Source organism: Canis lupus, chromosome 3 (assembly GCF_003254725.2).
Source record: "Canis lupus dingo isolate Sandy chromosome 3, ASM325472v2, whole genome shotgun sequence".
NCBI classification, from domain to species: Eukaryota; Metazoa; Chordata; class Mammalia; order Carnivora; family Canidae; genus Canis; species Canis lupus.
The window spans coordinates 71999856-72026086 of record NC_064245.1 but is presented as its reverse complement, the minus strand read 5'-3'; the positions used below and the strand labels follow the sequence as shown (position 1 = coordinate 72026086).

The 26231-nt window shown below is 40.1% G+C and overlaps 1 protein-coding gene and 1 long non-coding RNA gene across 2 annotated transcripts in view; both read left to right on the top strand.

Annotated features, from left to right (window-relative positions):
• The first annotated feature begins 2227 nt into the window (after positions 1–2227).
• LOC112654073 (uncharacterized) lies at positions 2228–11540 on the top strand. The gene is made up of 4 exons (XR_003132710.3): positions 2228–2391; positions 6991–7070; positions 8520–8650; positions 11415–11540. It is a non-coding gene; the product is annotated as an uncharacterized LOC112654073 (long non-coding RNA).
• A 24-nt stretch (positions 11541–11564) lies between these two features.
• Positions 11565–26231, top strand: part of NSUN7 (NOP2/Sun RNA methyltransferase family member 7) — a gene marked incomplete at its 5' end in the record, with an annotated part of 59694 nt that continues 45027 nt past the window's right edge. The window contains 4 exons of the mRNA XM_049107736.1: positions 11565–12208; positions 12448–12833; positions 20361–20419; positions 20763–20893. Coding sequence (XP_048963693.1) covers positions 11565–12208; positions 12448–12833; positions 20361–20419; positions 20763–20893 — 1220 coding nt within the window. The remainder of the gene's footprint in view (positions 12209–12447; positions 12834–20360; positions 20420–20762; positions 20894–26231) is intronic.

The window sequence follows — 26231 nt, the reverse complement described above, 5'->3', positions numbered from 1 at the left end:
TGGGGAGATTTTGCATAGAGATTGAAATATGTTATTTTTAGTTTTTAATAAAATTTGGAAGATTGGCTGTGGGGCACTGGTGGCTCCTAAAATATAATTTATTTCATGTTAAATGCCCTTTCAGTAACTGTATCTTTCACGCTCAAAAGAAAATCTCTTTCAGCAACTACAGGTGAGAACATTTTGATGTGGCACATATACAAAATCACATGTGGTGTTGAGATTGTCCTTTGGGGACAGCGGTGCCCTATCTTTTCTCACTCTCGTTCTGGTTGAAATTTTAAATGTTTTGTTATCAGAAGGTTTTTCCACTTAAGATTCAGAGCAAGTTGACAGCCTAGGGAATGATCACTCTGTTATCTTGCATCATGAAAATTGGTGGGTGTGTCTTGTCTTGGATTCTCTGAAATGCTTTTTGGTGACAATCATTTGCTTTTGACCTGAAAACACCATGGTTTTACTTTTCAAATTAGGGTACCAATGTAAGCTTTGTGATGGCAGAGATTATCTTGTTACTGCTAAAGCCCCAGTGTCTAGAATACTGTCTGGTATGGTATTATAAATAATTATAAATGAGAAGGAGGAGGCAGAGAAAGAGAAGGGGGGACAAAGAAGAAGGGAAGGAAGAGGCAGAAAAAGAGTAAGGGAGAAGGTTAAAGAGGAAGGAAAAAAAGAAGCAGAAGAACTAGTAGGGGAAAGGGAATGAATGATACTACATCATAAGGAATATATATACATGGTGGAGAGATGCAAAGCTAAAGGACAAACATAGGGATATTTGGGGAGGATCAATTTTACCCAAAGAAATGAGATGGGGAGGAGAATATTATATTAAAATAAATATAGAGGGCGCCTGGGTGGCTCAGCTGGTTAAGTGGCTGCCTTCGGCTCAGGTCATGAACCTGGGGTCCTAGGATGTACCCTTACATCAGGCTCCCTGCTCAATGGGGTGCCTGCTTCTCCCTAAGAAGAGGGAAAACACCTTTCCTCCCTCCCTCCGCTCTTGTGTGCTTGGTCTCTTCTCACACACAGAATAAATTTAAAAAGTTAAAAAAAATGAATATAGATATGTGATGGAAGAAGATGCAAAATTTGCATTAGGCAATAAATTTATTCTCTGCTTTCACAGACTCCTAGAAAGTTGAGCTGGGAAGGGATCAAAGAAGTCATTTTGCCACATCAGCCATATATGATGCTGTAATCTAGGGTTGGCAAATTTTTTTCAGGAGAGGACAAGAAATTTTATTTTATTTATTTTTTATTTTATTTTATTTTATTTTATTTTATTTTATTTTGAGGATAAGAAATTTTAGGCTTTGAAGGGCATAGTTTCTATCAAAAGTGCTCCATTATGCCATTTTATTATTATTTTTAAGATTTTGTTTATTTATTCATGAGAGACACAGAAAGAGATGCAGAGACACAGGCAGAGGGAGGAGAAGCAGACTTCACACAAGGAACCCGATGCAGGACTTGATCCCAGGAATCTGGGATCAGGCTCTGAGCTGAAGGCAGATGCTCAACTGCTGAGCCACCCAGGTGTCCCCCATTATGCCATTTTAGCATGACAGAACCTTACGTATACACAATATGTTTTTTTTTTTTTAAAGTGCATGTCTGTGTGCCAATAAAATTTTATTAAAAAAAAAAAACAGGTGGTGGGACAGATTTGGCCTGTAGGCTATAGTTTGTTGAGCATAACTGAATATCTTCTACACTATTCAGACAATGCTTATAACCTCTGTCTATATCTGCATGACAGGGAACACACTTCTTTCCAAGGGAAAACTATTCTATTTTTATATAAGTGGGGTTATAGAAAGGCATTCTTTATATTGAGTAAAAAAACTGCTTTCAGTGTTATTATGAACTGAATGTTTGTTTCTCCCCAAAATTTGCATGTTGAAATTTAATCCCCAATGTGATGATATTTGGAGGAGAGACCTATGGGAGATAACTAGATCATGGATGGAGCACTCAGGAATGGAATTAGTGCCTGTGTAAGAAGAGGACAGAGAGCTAGTTTACTGCATCTGCAAACCAGATGAGGGCTTTTACCAGAACTTGACCATGCTGGCACCCTAGCCTCCAGATTGTGAGAAAGAAATTTCTAAGCCACCCGGTCTATGGTACTTTGTTACAGCAGCCTGAATCAAGACAAGTAAGACAAGTACCATCAAGTTTGTTTGTAACTTGATTTAGTACATGATGCTTTTTTTTTTTTTTTAAGACAGCTTCTGTGTCTAGTCAGCATGGAATAACAAGGATCTGATTTACTCTCCCACCTGAAACAACTAAAAAACTGAGCAAAATGTAGGAGACCAGAGCATTCAAGATACTGACACTAGGCCACCAAGGACAGTGATCTCTGAGAGATGGGAAACAAATGAGGTAAGACTCCAGTTGCCTCCACCTTACTGCCTAGAGCCAATTTCTAGGACTCTGAACTGGGAGCCCAAGTGGAGCCCAAGTAGAGCCCAAGTGGAGCCCAAGTGGAGCCCAGTCATCTCTCTGAGTCGAGGAGATGGATTTGCAAGTCCAAGGGAGCCAAGGACGACAGCATGCACAGAGTGAAGCAGAGGATCAGAGAGACAAATCTGGAGATGTGCAGAGGGGCCCTTTTGATATTCAGCTGAGTGCTGCTCAGTGAATGTGTGTGAAGAAGTTAGGCAAGGTCAGGGAAAGAAACACCTGAGAAGATTATAGAAAAGAGGAAAAAGTTCTTGGAGCTCACCAGAGGCCAGAGATAGTCCTTGCTCCTAACAGCTCCTAACAGCTCCTAACAGTTTTTCAACAGAGTGGAAAACTTCAGAATTCATAGGTACTCTTTAGAATATTAAGGCTCACTTGCCACAGTAATGAGGGCAAACTATTCCTAGGCCAAATGCTGCTTCGGCCCTGGATAAATGAACTTAAAAGTTAGATCTGAGGGGCACCTGGGTAGCTCAGTCAGTTAAGCATCTGCCTTCAGCTCAGGTCATGATCTCAGGGTCCTGGGATGGAGCCCTGAATTGGGCTCCTTGCTCAGCAGGTGTCTGCTTCTCCCTCTCCCTCTGCTGCTCTCCCTGCTTATGCTCTCTCTCAAATGGATAAATAATATTCTTTAAAAAATAGTTAGATCTGAAGGGATCTGTTTTCAATATGTTTTCCCCTAAACGTACATTAGATAAAGTTTAATTTATAAATTAGGCACAGTAAGAGATTAACAACATAATAGAATAATTATGAAAATGTACTGTAATAACAGTTATTTGAATGTGGTCTCTCTCTTTCAAAATATCTTCTTGAACTGTACTCCCCTTTGTGATGATGTGAGATGATAAAATGCCTACATGATGAAATGAAGAAAGGTGAATGATGTAGGTACTATGACATAGTAATAGGCTACTATTGGCCTTCTGACAATACATCAAGAGTGTCATCTGTTTCTGGACTTTAGATGACCAAACTGCAGAAAGAGAAAAAATGGAAAAGGGGATACTGTAAATAGAGGGTGAAATACCCAGCCATAGATTGTCCTTGCATTCTGACAGCACTCAGTCCAAAGTGAACCTTGCTTCCTTGGGCCCCTACTACAAATCACCCAACCACAGCTCCAGTCCTATAATGGGTCCTTTCTAATACTCTCTTATTGAGAAGCCCTTTTCCTAAGGGTGTGCATTCTCCCTCACTGCAATGAGTGATAAACACAACTTGTATGTGTCCTTGGCTTTTGCTGGAGGGCTTTGCCATTTTGATATATTATTTAATATAATCTTCATAATAAGAGCATAAGCCTGAATTTATAGACAATCTTAAGGCTCCTAAAGGTTTATTTAATTTAGAGTTACAGGCAGAAAGAGACAAATCAGGGATTTGAACACAGGCTCTTTGAATATTCCTCACTACCTTGGATGACAGGAAGACAGGGAGCAAGATAAAGAAGAAAATAAAGATGTTCAAAAAGAAACAAAAGATTTTTTTTCTCATGCTCTTTAACTGTCACTTTCATGGAACAACATCTCCATCTTGTGATATTTTATAATGCAAGTTTTTAATTAACTGGATTTTACAACTACAGTCAATCATTCAGAGGCAACCAAGATTTAAGAGAATACATTTTGCTATTATTTGCTTCATAGGCAAAATAAAATTAAGCTGTTCAATTGAAAACCATAACTAATAAGGAAAGAAATGTTTTTCATTGTCATCGGTGGCACTTTTTTTTTTCGTGAAAGATGACCCTGTTGTATGTTTTCACTTCAAAATAATGTCCTTAAGATAGCTGAAGATCACATAGAGTAGATTGGTTGCCTATACATGAAGAAACTTTTGGATGCCTGATGGTTAAGGGTGGGAGAATTTTCAATGAATATTCTTTATTTTGTATTAAACTAAAATCACGTGAATATATTACCAGTTCAAAACATAAGTTAAAAAATTTAAAGGTCAAAAATAAAACATACAGATATGCACCTTTACTTTTTAAAAGATAAATAGTATCTGCAACTAAGGTACTACAGAAAATAAAATGAATTATCTGATTTTTCATTCATTAGTTGTAACTGACTCAGATTCCTTAAATATGAGGCTGTAGCAGTAGGAAAGAAGTAAACTAGGAAGAAGGGCTCAATTAAAAAATGATAAGGAGAGGCACCTGGATGGCTCAGTCAGTTAAGCATCTGCCTCTTGGTCTCAGCTCAGGTCTTGATCTCAAGGTTGTGAGTTCAAGCCTGTGTTGGGTTCCACCTTAGAAAAAATGATAAGGAGCCAGATAAAAGAGGGGAAGACAAAGAGTTCATGCACATAGAATATAGCAATAAGTATATTCCTAAATAATTATACAATCTGAATTTTAAGAAAACCTTTTCTAAATCATTTGAAATAATATAATTGAAAATTTAAGACAAAATAGCATTGGCATATGGAGCAAGTATTGTACTGACATACTTATGCTAAAAAGCTATTTGTCAGGGGGCACATGGGTGGCTCAATTGTTTAAACATCTGACTCTTAATTTCAGCTCAGACCATAATCTCAGGGTGTAAGGGTCAGGCTCTGTGCTTAGTGGGGAGTCTGCTGGAGGTTCTCTCTCTCTCTCTCTCTCTCTTTCTCTGCTCTCCCCCCAGCTAGCCCTATCTCTCTTTCTCTTTCAAACAAATAAATAAATCTAAAAATATTATTTGTTGGTTATCTGAAATTCAAATTAACTGGATGTCTTGTATATTATCTGGCAACCCTAACTGCACATCCATTAAAAAAAATAAAATAAAAAATAACTCATCAATTTACCAGCAGATGGCTCCCTGAATCTAGTTTAGAATAAGATAGTATACTCAAACCTAGTGTGGAGTCCTTATTGTCTCAGAGCTTTTATTGTTCGGTCTGGTGTGATTGGCTTAGTTTTGTGGGGGAATGGGAAGTTTTTATTTAGTTATATAAAAGCATAAAATATCCTTTCTCGCCATTTCATATAACTCTTCATGATTCTTAACTTCCGAATATGAAAAAGAAAATTTAATTTTTAATATTTGTTTCTTTTATATTTGCTCAAGCATTTAAATGCTAAGGCAATACATATAATCTCAGTGTAAAGTGACTCTGACATTTCTATTAGATTATGCATTCTGAGCATTAGGTCAGGGATCGCCATAAAAACCATACCTTTACCTCTTCCATGCAGTCTGGTTTGCTATGATATTGTAACATTGAGGCATGTGTTTTGTTTTGATCCAAAACACACATCCAGAGCTCCCAATGAAATCATTGATTCAAAAGAACTTTTAGACCTACCACAATTTTACTAACCCTTTGCCAATGCCAAAATAATTTGATGTATTCAAGTCTAAGACTTATTTTCTAGGAAAAAGTATTCTAGAACAATTGTCTTAGAGTCTATTTTGTCTGACAAGAGTATAGCCACTCAATCTGTCTTTTGGTTCTAGTTTGGATGGCTATAGTTTTTCATCCTCTCACTCTCAACCTATTTGTGTGTTTGAAACTAAAATATGCCTATTGCAGTCAGCATGTAGCTGGATTTTTTAAAAGATTTTATTTATTTATTTATTCATGAAAGACAAAGAGAGAGAGCGAGGCAGAGACACAGGCAGAGGGAGAAGCAGGCTCCATGCAGGGACCCTGATGTGGGACTCGATCCTGGGTCTCCAGGATCACACCCTGGGCTGAGGGTGGTGCTAAATGGCTGAGCCATTGGGGCTGTCCTATAGTTGGATTTTTAAATCCATTCTATTACCTCTGCTTTTTAGTTAAGTATTTAATCCATTTACATTTAATGCAATTGCAGATCAGATAGGATTTATATTTACCATTTTTCTTTTTTTTTTTCTGTATATCTTATGTCTTGGTCCTTTTATTCCTCCATTCTGCCTACCTTTGCTTAAAAAAAACCTTTTGAATAGATATTTTAAATAAATACTGATAAATAAATATTATTTTAAAAAGATACTTAAATATCTTTCCCCTATTGACTGCCAATCTTTCTCAGTCTCTTCTTCACTCATTTTTTTCTTAGTAAATAAATCTTGGACTTCAACATATCAAGAAACAAATATAAAAAACAGAGACTTGCCTGGGGTTATGTAACTAATTCATGACAACATTAGGACTAAAAAACTGGTCTTCTAATTCTACCTAGTTTTTTTTTCTTTTTTAATTCTATCTAGTTTTAAAGTTCCCACTACCACTGTGCCATGTAAGCAGACTGAGTTCATTTGTGACACAAGATCCTTCTAATGTCTTTCCTTTTCTTTTTTTTTTCTTTTTTTAAGATTTTATTTATTTATTCCTGAGAGACACAGAGAGAGAGAGAGAGGCAGAGACATAGGCAGAAGCAGAAGCAGGCTCCTTGCTGGGAGCTTGATGCAAGACTCAATCCCAGGACCCGGGATCACACCCTGAACCAAAGGCTTTACCACTGAGCCACCCAGGTGCCCCTTCCAATGTCTTTCTTGCCAGTTATGAATTTCTTGTATTTTCTACCTCTTGTTTCAGAAGAAGCATTTTTCCTCTAATGCTTGAATTCAAATTTCTTGACACGGAGTTTCTTCAGTGCAGAGCCAGCACCATCAAAGGTATGGGAGATGATTTAAAGTGATATGCTGAATTAATATTGAATAACAAATACATAACAGAAAGCTGCTTTATCCAAGGCTCTTTTGAGCCTTCTGACAAGGAGAAAATCTCATTTTGGGGCTGGTGTTTAACACCTCTCTAACATTGCCCATCTTCCTTTTTATTTTTTATTTTTATTTTTAAAAAAAATTATTAAAAAAAATTATTTAGGGATCCCTGGGTGGCGCAGCAGTTTGGTGCCTGCCTTTGGCCCAGGGCACGATCCTGGAGACCCAGGATCGAATCCCACGTCGGGCTCCCAGTGCATGGAGCCTGCTTCTCCCTCTGCCTATGTCTCTGCCCTCTCTCTCTCTCTCTCTCTCTCTCTGTGACTGTCATAAATAAATAAAAGATTAAAAAAATCTATTTATTTATTAGAAAGAGAGAGAGAGAGAGGCAGAGACACAGGCAGAGGGAGAAGCCGACTCCATGTGGGGAACCTGACGTAGGACTTGATCCCGGGCCTCCAGGATCACACCCTAGGCTGAAGGCGGCGCTAAACCACTGAGCCATCTGGGCCGCCCCTCATCTTCCTTTTTAGCTGAGAGCAGTCAACATTAGGCCTGGAGTGCTGGTACACTGTTTCTAGCTAGAATCTAATAGTATTATTTTGCTTTCATTGTGATTATTTTCATTTATGTCAAATGATGCTGATTTTCCATTCACAGTTTTCTATTAAAGCTGTGATCTTGATTTTTTTTAAAAAATTGAGAAAATAGTATAGATAGTAGTATATGGATGTGGAAAAATCACCCACGAAAGTGGTACTTGAATGACCACATCTGGAAAACTACTGTGTTGGTGCAATCTATTATGATGATTGTCTATTGTAACCTCTTGTCTCCGGGGCCACCAAAGGCAATCAAGCCTGGGAAAATGAACCTCTTTTCTTTAAGGTTTTATTTATTTGACAAAGAGAGCATGAGCAGTGGGGAGAGACAGAGCAGAGGGAAAAGCAGACTGTCCACTGAGCAGGGAGCCTAATGTGGGGCTGGATCTTAGGACCCTGAGATCATGACCCAAGCTGAAGGAAGAAGCTCAACGGACTGAGCCACCCAGGTGCCCCACTAGTAGACCTCCTGAACCTCTTTCCCTGTTGCACCCCAGGTAACTCCAACTCTTCCTTAGTTGTTGGCATATTTGGCTTTTAAATTTCAGAATATTGCTTCTAAGGATGCCGTTTATGAACTGCTATGGTTTGGACTTTTGTTCCTCTCCACTTGCCTCATCATTCAGGACTCCGCTCCATCCCAGTTGTCTGCTGCTTCTTAATTAAGAAAGATTTTCCCCCTCCTTTTCAAATGATTATAGCTCTTTTGGTTAATCTTTGATGGGCTTGTGTTAAAGAACCACAATCATATTTTGATTTTCCCAAAGTGATCTTTGCATTATCATCTTACCATTTCAAGTCATTTGCGACAAGTTTCCACAGGGATTGGGCAAGAGGACACTTGAGTAATGCTACCCTCTAAGATATGTGAAGTATTCCTTCATACCAACTCTCACCCAGCATCAAAGGATGCTATTCATCCACCTCAAAGTGAGTAGTTTCCTGTCTTTTGGGGCATTCATCACCCTTTTCTCCTCTGGGATAGAATATTTCAGTACCTGACCATCAGTAACCAGATGCAGTTTACCCATGAGGTTCTGAGGATCCTCAGACAAATAGGGCTCCTAATACTGCCCTTGTACCCCAAAGTTCCTAGTTAGATATAGCTTAGGTCCACAATGGAACACTAGGTATCTATAAAATACAAAAGAATAAGGAAAAAAATATTGCAGAGAAAATAGACTTATTTTTAAATGACAATAATTATAAATTGAGTTTTGTGTTTAAAAACACAAGTTAAAATTCTTTATGTTTAAAAAAATAATTCTTTATGTTTTGGGGCAACTGGGTGGCTCAGTCCATTAAGGGTATGCCTTCAGCTCAAGTCATGATCCCAGTCTTGGGATGGAGCCTGCATTGGGCTCCCTGCTCAGTGGGAAGTTGGCTTCTCCCTCTTCCTCTGCCTGGAGCTCCCCCTGCTTGTGCTCACTCTGTGTCAAATAAGTAAATAAAAAAAAATCTTTAAAAAAATAAAATAAAATTCTTTATGTTTCATACACTTTTTTATACTTCTATAACAAGCTTCAGTGAAGCTGAGCACAGTTTATAGGCCTGGATTAACTTGAAGCAAGTGAGATAATGTATTTTAAATACCTATTTTACACTAGTTACTCTGAGTCAAATGCAAGGAATGTTAATTTACAAATATTTCAAATACTCTACCCCCTGGGGAAAGAAAATCACTCCTCTAAGTTCTTTTGGTAGAAAGCTCCAGGTAACTAGCTTTTAATTTTCTACACTATCTCTGATTTAATGTTCTGGTCATATTACAAAGAGTGACTTAAACAAAGACCACATTTTTTACTGCTCTGCTTTCACAACAGTTGAATCCACACACCTATCTCTACGGCGACTTTTGTACCGTCCTCCCCGAGATTTAAGTCCACAATGAGACCATTAACCAGAAGTGAGAGGTAAAGAGGATTATACACACAATTAGAACAAACAGTTAACTATGAACTCACTCCCCCACAACTCTTTGCTTAAGCTTTACTTTGGGGATAGAGAATCTCGTTAAGTTTCATTTTCAATATCGTGAGTTGTCTCTTACATTGACCTATCGTGGAAAAATAAGAGGCTCCTCAGTTACATTTTGAAAGACTAATAGTACTTTAAAGTTGATAGCTAGCTTTGCCTCACATTTTCAGCAGACTGTACTGTGTACCGTGTGATGCATAATGAAATGTATCATGACCCGACCCCTAAGGCATCTTCATTTTTGTAATCTTCTGTGCATGTGTGTGTGTGTGACAATGATATTTTACTAATATCTGGGAATAAAATAATATTACATATAGTAAAAATAAAACGAGTTAATAAAAGTATTTGAGTGTTTTTTTAAATTTTTTTAAAGATTTTATTTATTTATTCATGAGAGACACAGAGAGAGAGAGAAAGGCAGAGAGAGAGAGAGAGAGGCAGAGACACAGGCAGAGGGAGAAGCAGTCTCCATGCTGGGAGCCCGACTTGGGACTTGATCCAGGCTCTCCAGGATCAGACCCTGGGCTGAAGGTGGCGCTAAATCACTGAGCCACCTGGACTGCCCAAGACTGTGTGTTTTATGGGCTACATGGTAGCAAGGTGGGAGAAGGAGGAGGAATACAGTATGCTCACAAATATTTATAAAACAAATTGAAGGGTGCTAACGTACATCTATTCATTAATTTCTTGAGGGTAAGGTGCCTGATCATTTCCATACATTCATTATTACTTCCAGGGCTTAGCATAGTGTCAGATACATGGTAAGAATTTAATGTTTATTTGTTAACTTTATGGACGGAATGCATGCATGCATGTAGAAAGTGTTATGGGGACATAGAAGAGGCAACACTTGACATTCTGGGAATAATGGAAGTTGAGTACACTAGTGGATGAAGGGGTGGGAGACAGAGGTTTGTAGCAGAGACTGCTAATCATTTCCCCATACCGATCCTCCCCTTCTTCCATAGCGACAGTTCCCTTGATTTCTAGATGGACACATAGGCCAACCCTTTCTGCTGTTAGGTATGCCATGTGACTGAGTTCTGGCCAAGAGATGTGTGCACCTTTCAGGTTATGTCCTTGAAAAAGGAATGAGCATGCCCTCCCTTTCCTCTAGTTCCTCAACCCCTGGCTGGCAATGGACCTGGCGGTAAGCCACCCTAGACTAAACTGACAAGGGCAAAGCCCTCACATGCCCCGTAAAATAGGAGTGGGGTCCCTGACAACTTTGTGGAGGAGAGCCCCTGTGCCAACAGGACTTTAGGTGAGAAATAAACTTGCTCTGTTGAAGCCAATGGGTTCTTCTGGGTCTCTGTCCCAGTGGCTAAATTTATATTCTGATACAAGCATCAGGAAGGATTTATAGAGGCGATGTTTGCACTGAGTTTTCAAAGACTGAGAAGGAAGGAGCTCCCTAGGTGGACTCAAAAATTAAAGAAGCCGGAGGGAGGAGGGCGGGGGGTGGGGGTGACTGGGTGACGGGCACTGAGGGGGCACTCGACGGGATGAGCACTGGGTGTTATTCTGTATGTTGGCAAATTGAACACCAATAAAAAATAAATTTATTATTAAAAAAATTAAAGAAGCCGTATTAAAACCCTTTTTTTGGGGGCGGGGGTCTGTATTTGCTCCCACTTGCATGCTATCATTGGGGGATGCAGCGAGGTTAATCTGATAGTCTGTTGGTCCAGTTCAGCCAAGTCTTTCTTTGCAGGCAATTCCTGGAAAGGAGGGACTTGGCCTTAAGTTGGCAAAGACGTTTACCCAGGTCGCCCTGGAAGAGTGCATGATATTCGTCGTCCTAAAAAGTACGGAAATAAAGCAGGCTTGTCTTTTCCCCCACCCCGCCTTTGCTTGTTTGTTCTGTTTCGGGAGCTCTCTACTCTTCCTGTTGGAGCGTTTGCGGCGCCCCAGGCGCCAAGGCGGGTGCCGTCACCGACACAGAATTCTTGCTTTCGAGGAGGGCGCCCCGGACCGTCCGGGAGGAGGGGAAGCCCGTGCTCCTGGGAGAGTCGGGGACCCGGGCCCGGGCGGGCCAAGCGCGCAAAGGGTCTCGCTCGGCCCCCAGCGGGGCGGGAACAGGTGTCTCCGAACTCCCACCGAGGCGGAGCCGCTCGCCCGCCAAATCCCGCGGGAACTGCCCCCGAGCGGCGTCCGGTTGCCATGGAGACGCGGGTCCCGCGGGCCGGGCCGGCCCACCCGCCCTCCGCGGGGCCTGAGCCGCGGTCCCTCCGCGCCGCGCTCCACCGCGCTCCGCCGCCGCGTCCGCCCGGGGACCGCGCAGGACACACCGAGAGAGGCCCGACGGCGCGCCCCGCCTTCGGGAACCCGAGCGAAGCGAGCGCCGGAGGCCGCCACCGCCCGTGCCCCGAACCAGGCGAGGCCGCCTCGGAACCCAACTGCCTTCGCGCGGCCCCGAGGGCGCCGTTCCGACCGCAGCCCCGGAGCCCCGAGCGCGGCCGCCGCGTCCCCGTCCCCCGAAGCCCCGGCAGACCGCCGCCGCCTGGGGTCAGGGGGTCGTGGGGCGGGCGGGGGGAGCGCCCCCCCGACGGGCCCGGGAAGGGCGGCTCGGGAGGCGACTCCCCAACCGCCTGCGCGCCCCCGCCCCTCCGCGACGCTTGGGTCCGCCCGCAGGGGCCGCCAGGTGCCACCTGTCCCGCCTCCGCCTTGCGCGCGCGACGGAGACGGGCGGCCGGGTGGGTCCCGCCTCGGCGGGGACTTACCGAGATCACCGCTTGTTTTCACAGACGCGATGCTCGAGGCGCAAGGAAGACGGTTCCGTGCAGCGTCGGCGTGGTAGCTGAGCTGGCGTCGCCGCCGGCGGGCGCGGGGGCGGCCGTGCCCCGCGGCACCGGCGAGCCGGGCTCGGCCCGCGAGCCCCGCGCGGAGGACCCGGCGCTGTCGGCCCGCGCCCCGCGCAGCGACACAGGCCCCGCCGGGGCGCCCGAGAGCACGGGCTTCCCGGACGCCGTCTACGTTACGGCAGCAAACATTTTTCAGGGTATTCGGTTGGAAAAGTCACCGGAGCACGTCTTAATCAAGTACGGGGATGAACCCTTGCGGTCCTTGCCCGAGTCGGAGGATGAATCCGTGCAGCGTTCGTCCTACGAGCTGGCTTTCAGCGCCCTGAAGTGTGAGTAGCGCCAGTCCGAAGGCTCGGCGCCCCGCTTAGCGCCGCCTTCGGCCCAGGGCGCGACCCCGGAGACCCGGGATCCGGTCCCGCATCGGGCTCCCTGCGTGGGGCCTGCTGCCCCCTCTGCCTGTGTCTCTGCCTCTCTCTCTCTAATAAATAAATAAAAGTCTAAAAAAAAAAAAAAAAAGATCAGCGCTTACAGGAAGATAATGAGAGAATCCGTGGCGTGCAGCCCCCCTCCTGCACGCCAGGTTTTGTTTTTACGCACATCTGGTCAGTTGCAAATGTCAAGGAATTCGGAGAATTCTTTCCAGGACAGTAATAAGCTCTTTCAGGGCCAGAACTGTGTTTTTTATTGTTGTTGTTTTTTGTCCCTGCCCCCCCCCCCCCAACTGCAGATTTGCACGGGCCTAGCACGGTGCCCGTCCTTAGATAGATGTAATGCACAGTCATTAAATGAAACAAGGAAACCATGTCATTAACAGGAAGCATTAGGAATCCACTGAATTAGCCAAGTACGCATTCCTTCTCCTGGGGTTATTTCTTTGCATTTTCTGTGTTCTGTGTTTACACCTCGTATATTAGTGTATAAACTTTCACAAACGTAAAAACCAGTAAGAGGGTGAGGGAGAGGAACAGAGATGGGATAAGAAGAAAAGGTACAACATACTAAAAATGAATGTAAAAATTAAATCAACCCCCCCCCCCCCCCCAAATGATCCCATTCAAAGCCAGTAGCCTGAAGTTTGGGAGCTGGTAAGAGCAACAGTCAAAAGGGTCTGGAGGTGTTGTTTTGTTTCTTAAAGATTTTTATTTATTCTTGAGAGACAGAGAGGCGGAGACGTAGAGGGAGAAGCGGAGGAGACATAGAGGGAGAAGCAAGCTCCCTCCGAGGAGCCCCATTTGGGACTCATCCCAGGACCCCAGGGTCACGACCTGAGCCGAAGCCACGGAGCCACCCAGGTGTCCCTGGAGATGTTTGTTTTTGTACTGGTGATAAACTTTATAATTTATAATATATTGTACTATATTATATTAATGTTTACATTGATTTGTAAACTGACTGAATATAGTTCCAAAAAAGAAGTTCCGGAAATATTTGGAGTATTAGCAGCATGGCTGAAATGAGCCTGTGCCTTGCTAAAGAGACAGCTTGAAAGGGCAACACTAATTTTCATGTATTTCCTTGGTATTAGTACATATTGGGCCTTCTTCATCATTGCACATACGCAGTTAACAATTGTTCAGTTGAACTAAATGTCCCATTAATTACTGAGACGTGAATATATATTTTTGGTAGTCTCCAGACATGATACAGCTCAACTCTAGGGCCAGGAGTTTATCAACAAGGAAGAAAATTTGATGTTAAGAAGCAATTTCTCTTTAGTTTTTATTTCTTTTCTCTTGCTTGTTTTTTTTTTTAATGTCTTAACCATTTACCATTTTTTCTTTTCCAGTGTAATCTTTCAGATTGTTTCATCCGTTCCTTCCATTTGCTTTTAAAAATGTAGTTTTCAAGACCAAGGTGTGCTTTTAAATCATGAGTCAAAAGAACATTTTTACATCTTTTTCTCTTTGCAACAGTGAAAGGCAGACTGGGCATCTATGTTAATTAGCTGGTATTTAATGTTAATGCCAAAATTCTATTATAGACCATTTGTTTTCCTAATGGAATATTGAATCCTACCTTTAAAAGTCAATATTAAAAACTTGAAATTATTGTATATAAATTTAATGCATTAACTAGATGGTTATGCTATAGTGATATATGTACTAGATTATCTTTCTCAGTCTTTATTTCTTTTTATGAAGGGCCTTGTGATTATTTGATATTTTTTAATGACCCAGAAAATCCCAGTCAGATAAAGTACTGTCATAGGCCTTTATAAACCTGCTTTTGCTTTATAAACCTGCTTTTGCTTGAAATGTTCATTTTTAAAATTTTATTTATTTATTTATTTATTTATTTATTTATTTATTTATTTATTTATTTATGATAGTCACAGAAAGAGAGAGAGAGGCAGAGACACAGGCAGAGGGAGAAGCAGGCTCCATGCACCGGGAGCCTGATGTGGGATTCGATCCCAGGTCTCCAGGATCCCGCCCTGGGCCAAAGGCAGGCGCCAAACCGCTGCGCCACCCAGGGATCCCCCTAAAATTCTAATTCTGATATAAGGTCAAATACTAAAATAAAATGTCTTTGGTTGTTTACTTGGTACAAATATTATTTTCTTCTTATAAGGAAACTATCTTGCTTAAATTATTATCTGAATAATTTCTGAATGTTCAAATAGAATGAAAACAGAATTTCTAAATGCATTAGGTTTCCAAGATAATTAAGAGCCTGATATTTTTCTTTAAAATATGGGATGCTCTGTGCATTTCACTTTTATCTTGTGTATTATCAGTGTTCTACCAATACTTTCACATGATATTTTATAAACTCACATTTGGCTTGTACAGTATAGGTTCAGGGAATCACAGTTCAGAAAAGAAAATTCAGGATTTTTTTTCTCTATGGTTTTATAAGAGCAATAAAGCTGAAAAGGCTAATGTACAAACTAAAGAGAGCTTGGGTAATGGTCCCTTTTATTGGTGAATTTGTGAATAGATGATTTAGATCATATTACCTTTTCCTGTGGAAGTACAAGGAGAAGGAAAAAATGACAGAGGAAGTTCCTTTAATTATATAAATGTTAAGTATATTCCTTTGGTTGTATTAAGTTTTTCAGGTTTATTGTTTGCTCTTTTGTTGATGTCCTTTGTGTATAAGCTCTTTCAAAAGCAGAATGTGTATTTATCTGATTAAACTTTTAAAGGTGTAAAGGGCTCAGTCTGTTGTTTTTTTTTTTTTTTTTTTAAAGATTTTACTTATTTTTTTATGAGAGACACAAAGAGAGACAGAGAGGCAGAGAGACACAGGCAGAGGGAGAAGCAGGCTCCATGCAGGAAGCCCGATGTGGGACTCATCCCAGGTCTCCAGGATCAGGCCCTGAGCTGAAGGCGGCGCCAAACTGATGAGCCAACCAGGCTGCCCATCAGTCTGTTTTTTTTAAGATGAAGACAACCACTACTCCTGCTTTTCTAAATAGCCCCAAAGTCAATTTTCTGTTAAAGAAGGTAATGAAGAGTAGCCTATTCCTTTTAAGTTTTACTTTTGTCAAAGAAGTAGAGTACTAGCAGCTAATTTGTTTTTTCAAAGAATCTCTGGATGTTTCAAGGAATTCTAAATATTAAAGAAGAAAATCTGGAAAACAATTTCTTAAGAAATACACTGATGGGGACTCCTGGATGGCTCAGCGGTTGAGCGTCTGCCTTGGGCTCAGGTCGTGGTCCCGGGGTCCTGGGATCAAGTCCCACATCAGGCTCCCCATGAGGAGCCTGCTTCTCCCTCTGCCTATGTCTTTGCCTCTTTCTCTTTGTCTTTCATGAATAAATAAATAAAATCTTAAAAAAAAAAAAAAGAAATAGACTGATGAACCATAAAGAAAAAAGAACACTTGAAGATTTCCCTGAAATTATTGATCTTATTCCTGACTTCATTCTTTCTCCAGCCTTTCTAGGTATATATAATAGTTGGTGAACTTTCAGTCCCAGGAACTGTCTGTGGCATTAATCTGCTCGTTTCAGAATCTTCTAACTCTGTCTGAAAAACCTAGTAAATGCTTAATGTATATTTTGGTTATGGCTTTGGGAATTAGTAATTTTAGATGGGGTGCCCAGGAACACCCTCAGGGTCAATGATTCACTGGAAGGACTCACAGAACTTAGCAAAGCTATTATACTCATGGGTATAGTGTATTACAGTGGAGGTTATTTAAAATCAACACTAGAAAAAAGTACATAACCTTTTTATATTTATAAATATATAAATTTATATATATGTATGTATATAAACATACTAGAGGAGACCTGATATAAGTTTCTTATTGTTCTTTTCCAATGGAGTCCATGGAAATATGGACTTAATTCTCTTAGCAACAATGGACGACAATGCGAATGAAGTATTGCAGTATGTAGAAGGTAGTATTGAAGTATAGGGAAGTTCATTCAAGCCTTGCTGTCCACAATGTTTATTGGGATCAGTCATGTAGATAAGGAGTGCTCTTGTGGCTGACCTTACTCAATCTCTAGCTCTTCCAGAGGCCACACTGATGCTGTTTTGCCCAACGCCCGTGTACACAAGGACACTTTCATCAGGCAAGATATTTCAAAGGCTTATAGAGGTTATTTCACAGGAGCTTGGAGGGCCATATCTTTCCTTGGAATGTTCAAGGTTTGGCCACTCAGGCCTGCTGAGTTAATTTTTTTTGTTTGTTTAAAGAGGGCAGCCCAGGTGGCTCAGTGGTTTAGTGCTGCCTTTAGTCCAGGGCGTGATCCTGGAGACCTGGGATCAAGCCTTGCATCGGGCTCCCTGCAAGGAGCCTGCTTCTCCCTCTGCCTGTGTCTCTGCCTCTCTCTCTTTCTCTCTGTGTCTCTCATGAGTAAATAAATAATAATAATAATAATTTTTAAAATATATTTATTTATGTATTTATTTGAGAGAGGGAGACAGAGAGAGAGCTTGTGTGCCCACATACATGTCCAAATTGGGAGAGGGGCAGAGGGAGAGAAGCAGACTCCCCAATGAGCATGGAGCCTGATGCAGGGCTAAGGCTTGATCCCAAGAACCTGAGATGAGGATCAGAGGCGAAATCAAGAGTGGAAGGCTTAGTAGACTGAGACACACCCCGCCTGCTGAGTTAATTCTTGATTGCATTCATTAGAAAAATGATCTAGATCAATAACCTTTTAAGCTTTGGTTTCATGGAAGAGGTTAAAGCAATTTTCTTGAATGACAATAATAATACCTTATATTTACATAGCTCTTTGTAATTAAAAGAACACTTTGTCATTTGATATACCAGTCCTTTGAGATGTAAGATTCTGATTTTGCAGATGAAAAAATTGAGAGAAGCTCAAGAAGAGATTAAATGATGTACCTAAGGAACTAGCAGAAAGAAGGTTAAAAAGAGATGTTTCATTTGGTTGGAAAGTGAAATAGCAACCCCATCCCTAATCCATGTTTTTTAGGGGTTTTTTTAGGGATTTTTAGGGTTCCATGGTGTGTTGTTTTAATTATATAATGATTTGTATTTGGTGATGCCAGCTTCCTTCCCCTAGTATTTATGTTTCTCAAATATTCTTTCAGAATGTTAGTGGCTATTCTTTCTAGTTTTGCCAAAAAAGCCTTAAATAGTTTTATTGTTTCTCTCCTTCCACACCCACACAAACTGAACCAACTGTATTATATATAATTATATGAGGCCCTTGACATTCTTGAAGTGAAGATTCTAGAGATCCCTCACATGAAGGAAACTCCATGAAAACATAATAACAATAAAAGAGGGAGAACCTAGAGGAGAATCAAAAGAAGGGACATCTTCCATCTTTCTTCCAGAGCCGGAGGGATGACAAGATGGGCTATGTGAATCTTAGGGTTCCAATAAATAGTGCTCTGCCTTCACATTTGATTTTGGAACCAACTGAGAGAGAGAGATAAAAGAAAAGGTGTTCGGGGACATGGCTTTAGATCTCTAGTCCAGAGGTTTGCAAATACTATCTACCGAATACTTTCTCATCTAACCTGTGAAGAAGTGTAGATCTCTCTACTGCACCTCCACAGACACACTGGCAAAGGGTGTTTCTCCAGGGAAGACCCCTCCATGTTGAAAACCTGAAGAATGGGGATGAAGAGTTCTTTTCAACACATTAAAGAGAACAGGCTTTTAATTAGTTGGGAACAGGGAATAATGCAAGTTATTGGGTCATACTGGTAGGATATGCAAGGTTTGCAATCATCAAGTAAATCTTGATAACTCAAATTAGTCACTGGCAATGTGTTTTATTTAGCCACTCTGGTTTGTTAGAAGAGGAAGATGAAGAAAGGCCGCATAATGTTGTGGTAAAGAGCAGACACTTTGGTGCCATACTGTCTGGGTCTGAAACCCTGATTTGCCATTTGGTGTGTGATTACGAACATAGTACTTAACCATATTCTTTTTCTCATCTCCTTATCAATAAAATAGAGATAATGATGATAGATACCTAATTCATAGGGTTGTTATGAGAGTTCAGTGAACATATGAAAAGCGCTTAGAACAAGGTATAGCACGTAGGAAGCACTATCTAAAGTATACAGGTACTATTAATGTTGGCATTACTACATGAGAATGTTATGTAAATTGTAGATACACAAAGGTGATGCTTTCTGCACAGCATCAAAGGCAGCCCAACAATGTTACCAGTTTTGACAAGAGCCCTAAAAGGAAAAATGCAATGTTGGCAAAATCATTATTTCATTCTGCCTCTTCTATTTCTTAGGAAATAGGAGTGTTTCACTCCTTCTTAGGAAATAGGAGTGTTTCACTGTATCCTAAGAAGGAGTGAAACACTTCCATTGCTGAAAATTCTGTGACCTGTGCAGGTCTGCTCCCTTAGATAAACTCCTTCATTGTTATGAGGACTCTATTTTTTGTGATGAAATGGGACCCATGCTGAAAACCTATGAAGTAGATAGGAATTGGTTTTCATGTACTTAGGTGTAAAACTAAACCTTATTTTCCCTATAAGTGAAATGTTGCCTTATATAATACAACCATAATTGGTGGCTCAAATATGGATAATGATTTCCAAAGGATTTCCTATGAAAGTTAGAGTCTGTGCTCTATTAGTCTAAAACTTCTTTTTAGTTTTCCCATCTCCCAAATAAAAAACTGAAATTCAATGTGTACCGTGCATATAAAGCATTTGTCACATGATGTAACAAAAGGAACATTCATGTACCCCGTGGAGCTTTTTCAACATGTCCGCTTGTTTCCACCTTGTACCTTTGCAATTATCTCTGCCTAGAATGCTCTCTCCTCCCAGATCTTTCCATGGCTAACTCCTTGTCATTTGGGTCTTAGATTAAATGGCATCAATGTCTTCACCAGTGAGTTCTACCAGATATTTCAGTAAGAAATAATACTGACCTATGACAAACTCTTCGAAAGAATGTAGGAAGAGGGAACACTTCCCTCTTACTTTACAAGGCCAGTATAACCCTGATACCAACATTGATAAGGATATTATGAAAAAAGAAAATGATAGACCAATATCTCTCATGAGCATAAACATGGAACAAAACTAAATAAAATATTACTGAATCAATCCAGCAATATAAAAATGATGACATTTAAATTAGATCCTCTTTAATGTTTTATAAAGGTTGAAATTGAACTAAAGGTTGGAATTCTTTTATTACTGCTTTAACTATTCCAAAAATGCTCCTTTGACTAGGATTTTGTGTGGTACCTAGATCCCAAGGGTTCCGGATTCAAAAAGATGACAAGCATTCATCATGTGAGTCTTTGTCAAGAATTGAAATATATTTTAGATATGAAAGTAAAAACAGTTGGTGGTATTGTCTAAAGTATATTTTGATTCCAAAGTTTTCTTTTTCATTTTTGGTATTTTCAGTAACAGATTTTTTTCCTTGTCTTGCAGTTCAAGATATTTTGGAAACAATATTAATAGATAGCTATATCTTCCCAAGTACCACAATAGTAAGTAGACAACTTTTACATCATTAGCTGTCTCATGATTGTTATTTAGAAAGTACTAACAAGCCTGTAAAATAAAAACTAGTTTTCTTGATGCTGAGGCCTCTTCAAAACACATCCTGAACTCTTTCCTACTTCCAGTTCTGATCCTAGTACTTTCATTGTGATGACATAGCAAAAATTGTCTCTTTGAAAAGGTTTATTTTTTTACTGGATTTTTTTTTTCTATTTGGAAGTCCTTCTCTGTCTCTCAATACAACCAGACTATGAAAAAATAGTGGAATGGAAAATATTGCTATTAAATATTGTTTGTATACTTTTCTTTATGTGTGTTTCCCCTTGGTAGCCAGATCACTTGAGCAGTCTTATTATTGTGATGCTGTATGATTTCCAAGACAGAAAATTTCAAGCTCGTCTCCTTTCTGATAATGAAGAGCCCATAGCAGAAGTTCAGGAAGTAGAGAGTCTTCTTAACAGGTAATTGTGAAAGTACAGAGTATTTTATATGAAATAATTATTAGTATTTTCATTGGTAAAATTGTATACCATATAATGTGTAGATAAATGTCAAAAATTTATAGAGAAAAAATAAAAGTTCATGTTTCTTGAGTTCCTTTACAAACCTTCTTGAACAGGTTAAGTATTCTGTTAAAAATCAAGTTGTTGGGACGCCTGGGTGGCTCAGCGATTGAGTGTCTGCTTTCCGCTTGGGGTGTGATCCCGGGATCTTGGATGAGTCTTGCATTGGGCTCCCTGCAGAGAGCCTGCTTCTCCCTCTCTGTGTCTCTCATGAATAAATAAATAAAACCTTAAAAAAAAAATCAAGTTGTTTTTGAAAGCTTGAATTGTAAGATCCAACTTGTCTTTGAAAAATCATTAGAAATTCCTAATAATGTTTCAGCATATACATAAATTAAACCTCATTTGAAACAGCTATTATTTATTTACTTAGGTCTGTTTATAGCTCTTTTAAAAAAATCTAATGTATCAAACAAGAAAATTCCAACAGAAGATAAGAACCCACTACTTTGCCAAATTAAAAAGAAAAAAGAAAACAAACCTTTTACGTAGTTAAGAACAAGCTAACAAGTTTTAAATTTGTTTTCTTTATAGCCTAAATCTTAGCAGAAACCTACTATGGGGATAATAATAGTACCTACCTGAAAAGGTGGTTGGGAAAATTAATTAAACTAATGGGCATGGGGCAGCCTGGTGGCTCAGCGGTTTAGCGCCGTCTTCAGCCCAGGGCCTGATCCTGGAGATCCGGGATCAAGTCCCACGTCCGGCTCCCTGCATGGAGCCTGCTTCTCCCTCTGCCTGTGTCTCTGCCTCTCTCTCCCTCCTCTCTGTGTATTCTCATGAATAAACAAATAAAATCTTAAAACAAAAAACTAATGGATATGAAATGTTTAGCTTAGAACCACATGCATAGTAAATGGTCAATAAATGTTAAGTGCTACTATCATTAAGGCTTTTGTTATCATGTTGTTGAACTTTAATGGAAAGCAGAATATAACAATGATAACAATCTGGTACGAAGATTTTTCCCTGAAACAATTATCAGTATGATATCTGATTTTATATTGTTAAAGGAAATTAAAGCAGTTTCATTTAAATTATGAGGCTGGAGGACTAAGGTAATGACATAACAAAAATAACTTACATTTATTGAGCACTTAATATGTATCAATCACTGTTGTGGAGCTCTTTAATTATAACTCTCTGAGGAGGATACTATTAGCAACCTGTATTTTAACACGTGGAAAAACTGACACACAGACATTTTACAGAAACCTACCTAAGGCTATAGATCCAAGAAGGGAGTGACCGGAATTCAAAATCTGGAAGGCTGATGCCAGAGTCCAAGCATTAACCATTTAGATGCTACTACTCCTTCCACTTAGGATAGTTAGGTTTGGCTGAAGGACTCTGAAAGATTAAAGACCTAGTCATAGCTCATGTCAGATGTAGCCATAAGAAATTGTAAGATGGAGAACAGCAAAAGCAATCACAGGTGTATACTCTCTGTGTTAGATAAGTAAGGATCTCACCTGGTTTTCCATGTGGGTTTCTGGGCAACCCACACCTCACTGCCCATCCCACTACTGACTGGACTACTTGCCTTCCAGTACAGGCATCCAGATACATCAGAGAAAATTGATGGGGCAATATGCTATGGGACAGACTTTGAGTTTCAGCTTTGCTGAGCTTCCCTCAGTTTCTGTTTGACTTAGTTAGGACTCAGGAGACATTGATGGAAGTCCCAGCATAGTCTTAGTGAGCCTAATGAGAGCTGGGGTTAGCTTGAGTCAGCCAGGAAAGCCACGGGGCTCTACCCAAATTAGAAAGACCAGACTATGATTTCCTCAACAGCAGATTTTCTAGCTGAATGCTAGCAGGGCAGTGAATAGGACAAGCAAAGGCCATGGCTCAGGAGGCCTGAGGAGCCGGAAGATACTACTATCGAAGGATTCTCGATTCCCTAGATTTTTCCCTTTCCTCAAATACCATGCTACCTCCTGCCTTAACATATACAGTTACATTCTTGTCAATGCAAGAGTTTTTCCCCTTATAGAAACCAATAATGGTTTATATAATGCAAATCCTTTTCCCAAATTAATCAGTTAACCAATCAAATTAATTTGTACTATACTCAATTTATAATCTGGTATAGGAGAAATGTATTTTAATCAAGATATGTTTTTTTAAAGATTTTATTTATTTATTCATGAGAGACACACAGAGAAAGAGAGAGGCTGAGACAGAGGGAGAAGCAGGCTCCATGCAAGGAGCCTAATGTGGGACTTGATCCCGGGTCCCCAGGATCACACCCTGGGCTGCAGGTGGCGCTAAACCGCTTCGCCACCGGGGCTGCCCAAGATATGTTTTAATGTGTTTAATCGAAATGTGTTTGAATCAAGAATCTTAGCTTTTAAGTAATAGAAGCCATCTTCAGTTAGTCTGAGCAAAAATGGAAAGTGTTCTTACAAAGATACTGGGATATCTCAGGCAACTCAAAGACTCAGAAAGGGAATGAAGCCAGGAATTGGAAAGGTATTAAGACTTTCTTTATCTTTGCTTTTTAAACGTTTTATCTCTACTTCTCTCTTAGTATCTGTTCCATTCTCTTTTTTTTCTGCATATCTACCTTTTCTGTTTCTCTAGTCTATATGGAAAAAGCCCTACTCTTCTTGCACTGTAGTTCCTAAGCCTACATGTTACAGTTGTGTTTTAGTTTCTTCATTTACATTAACTTATTTTATCATCTCTGCACACCAATTCTAAATTCTAGGTTCCCCAGGAATTTGATTGGCTCCATGGGGTTTGGGTGCATTCCTTTGGGCCAGTCCTGCATAGCCAATAGAGTGGGATTCTGAGCTCAGACAGGATGTTGACTTGTATGAAGATCAACCTCTGTAGACTTTCAAGGGCTTCTGTTGTCCTGAGGGAAGTAGAATCATTATAAGCTTGAACTATACCTTATTATGTTTCTACTGAAAGGATAAGAACTAATTTTAAGAGGTGATAGAAGTGATTATTTAGCAAGAAACTGAATAAGAATGATTTCCTTCTTATAAAAATTATGTTTGATCTTTGTTGTTATCCTTTCTACCAGAGATCCTTGTGGTTTTTTTTTTTTTTTTTAAAGATTTTATATATTTATTCATGAGAGACAGAGAGAGAGACAGAGACACAGGCAGAGGGAGAAGGAGGCCCCATGCAGGGAGCCTGACGTGAGACTCCATCCTGGGTCTCCAGGATCAGGCCCTGGGCTGAAGGCAGTGCTAAATAAACCACTGAGCCACCCGGACTGCCCGAGATCCTTGTGTTTTATACTCTATGTACCAACTGTGTCTTTTCCTTTATTCATGGCTTTAGATATACAATCCAAGATGATATATATTATCATTTTGGACTTACGCAGGGTCCTTAAGAACTCATTCCTTGTATAGATCAATTATGTTTTTAATCCTACATGCATGGGTTAAATAAAAAGATACAACTGTCACTTCCTTTCTCACTCTCCATGCCCTCACACTAGCCCAAAAAAGAGTTTCTATCAAATAATTTTGTTTTTTAAAGATTTTATTCATCTATTCATGAGAGAAAAAAAAGAGAGAGAGGCAGAGACAAATGGAGAAGCAGGCTTCCGGTGGGGAGCCTGATGCTAGACTCAATCCCAGGACTCCAAGATCACGACCTGAGCCAAAGGCATATGCTCAACCACTGAGTCACCCAGGTGCCCCACTACCAAATAATTTGTTGGACTTTTGTGAGGCAGAATTGGAGAATGAGCAGTGAAATACTAGAGACGCAGCAGGAAGGGAAAGAGTTAGCAGTCCATCCTTCCAAACCACTCAAAACTGTTCCTCCTGATATCTTCCACATTACATTATGGCACCAACATCTACCTAGACTTCATCCTTGATACTTCTTTCCTCCCCTTTCCTATACCCATACCTTACTTAATGCTGTAACTCCAATTGAAAAACATGCTTCATTGGTCTACTTTCCATTTCCACTACTACCTTCCAAATCCAAACCACCAGCTTGCTATGCTAGCTTCCTTATTGATTTCCCTGTCTATAACGCATACTTTCCCACAACCTATTCTACATGGCAGGTACAGCAGTTTTTTGAAAATGTAATTATTTGATCATAAGAGAGTGTCTGAAAAAAAAAAAGAGTGTCTGGAATTAGACTTATTCTCCTACTGTAACAACTAGAAAACTGGACAAAATATATGAGGCAAAGATTTGGGGCATTAGACAAGATACAGCACAGAAACTTGATCCCTAAGAGAATGGAAACAAATGAGATGAGCATTAGAATAGTCCTGGCTTTATGCCTAGAGGTACTTTCCAGCTGCAATACAGGAAGAGGAAGAGCCGCCCAAGAGGAACATGGTAGTCCCACTAAGAAAACAGAGATTGGAATTTTGGAAGGCTGAATAATAATTTGTCTTTTCTTCTTTGTTCTATTAAAGTGGTAAGGTAATTTATATTGAATGATTTATGAGTATTAAAACCAATCAGGTAGTTTGGGGATAAATTACATTTGTTCAGATATGGCTCTTTTCTTGTCTTCCCCAATTCTCTCATTCCCTATAATACTCCAGTTTCTCATTTGCCAGAATGCTCCCCAAATACTTATTCCTGGGTTTTTATGTCTCATATTCTTTCCACCTCTTCTTTGGAAACTCTTAGCTTATTTTACTTAGTGAATATACTAATTCACTAACATTGTAAGTATGATGTCTGATTTTATATTTGCACAGTAAATTCAAGCAATTGACTGAAGATTATCTTTTGGCATTAAGAAAATATTCAATTTAGGGGTGCCTGGGTGGCTCAATTGGTTGGGCATCAGACTCTTGGTTTCAGCTGGGATTGTGATCCTGGCATAGTGGGATGGAGCCCCACATTGGGCTCTGTGCTCTGTGTGGAGTCTGTGTGGGATTCTTTCCTTACCCCCTACCCCTACCACCACTCACACATGTGCTCTCTGTGCTCTCTCTCTCTCTCAAATAAATAAAATCTTGAAAAAAAATATTTATGTTTAAAGAGAACCACATATACACAATATACTAAGATAAATTTGAAATAGATTAAAAATTTGAATGTTAAGGCTGGAAACCATAAAACTCCTAGAAAAAGACATAGGCAGTAAGTCTTTGGCATCAGTAATCTTTGTTTGCACCAGTCTCCTCATATAAGGGCAACAAAAGCTAAAATAAATAAATAAATAAATAAATAAATAAATAAACAAACAAAAGCTAAATAAAAATAAAAGTTTTGTACAGAGAAAAAATCAT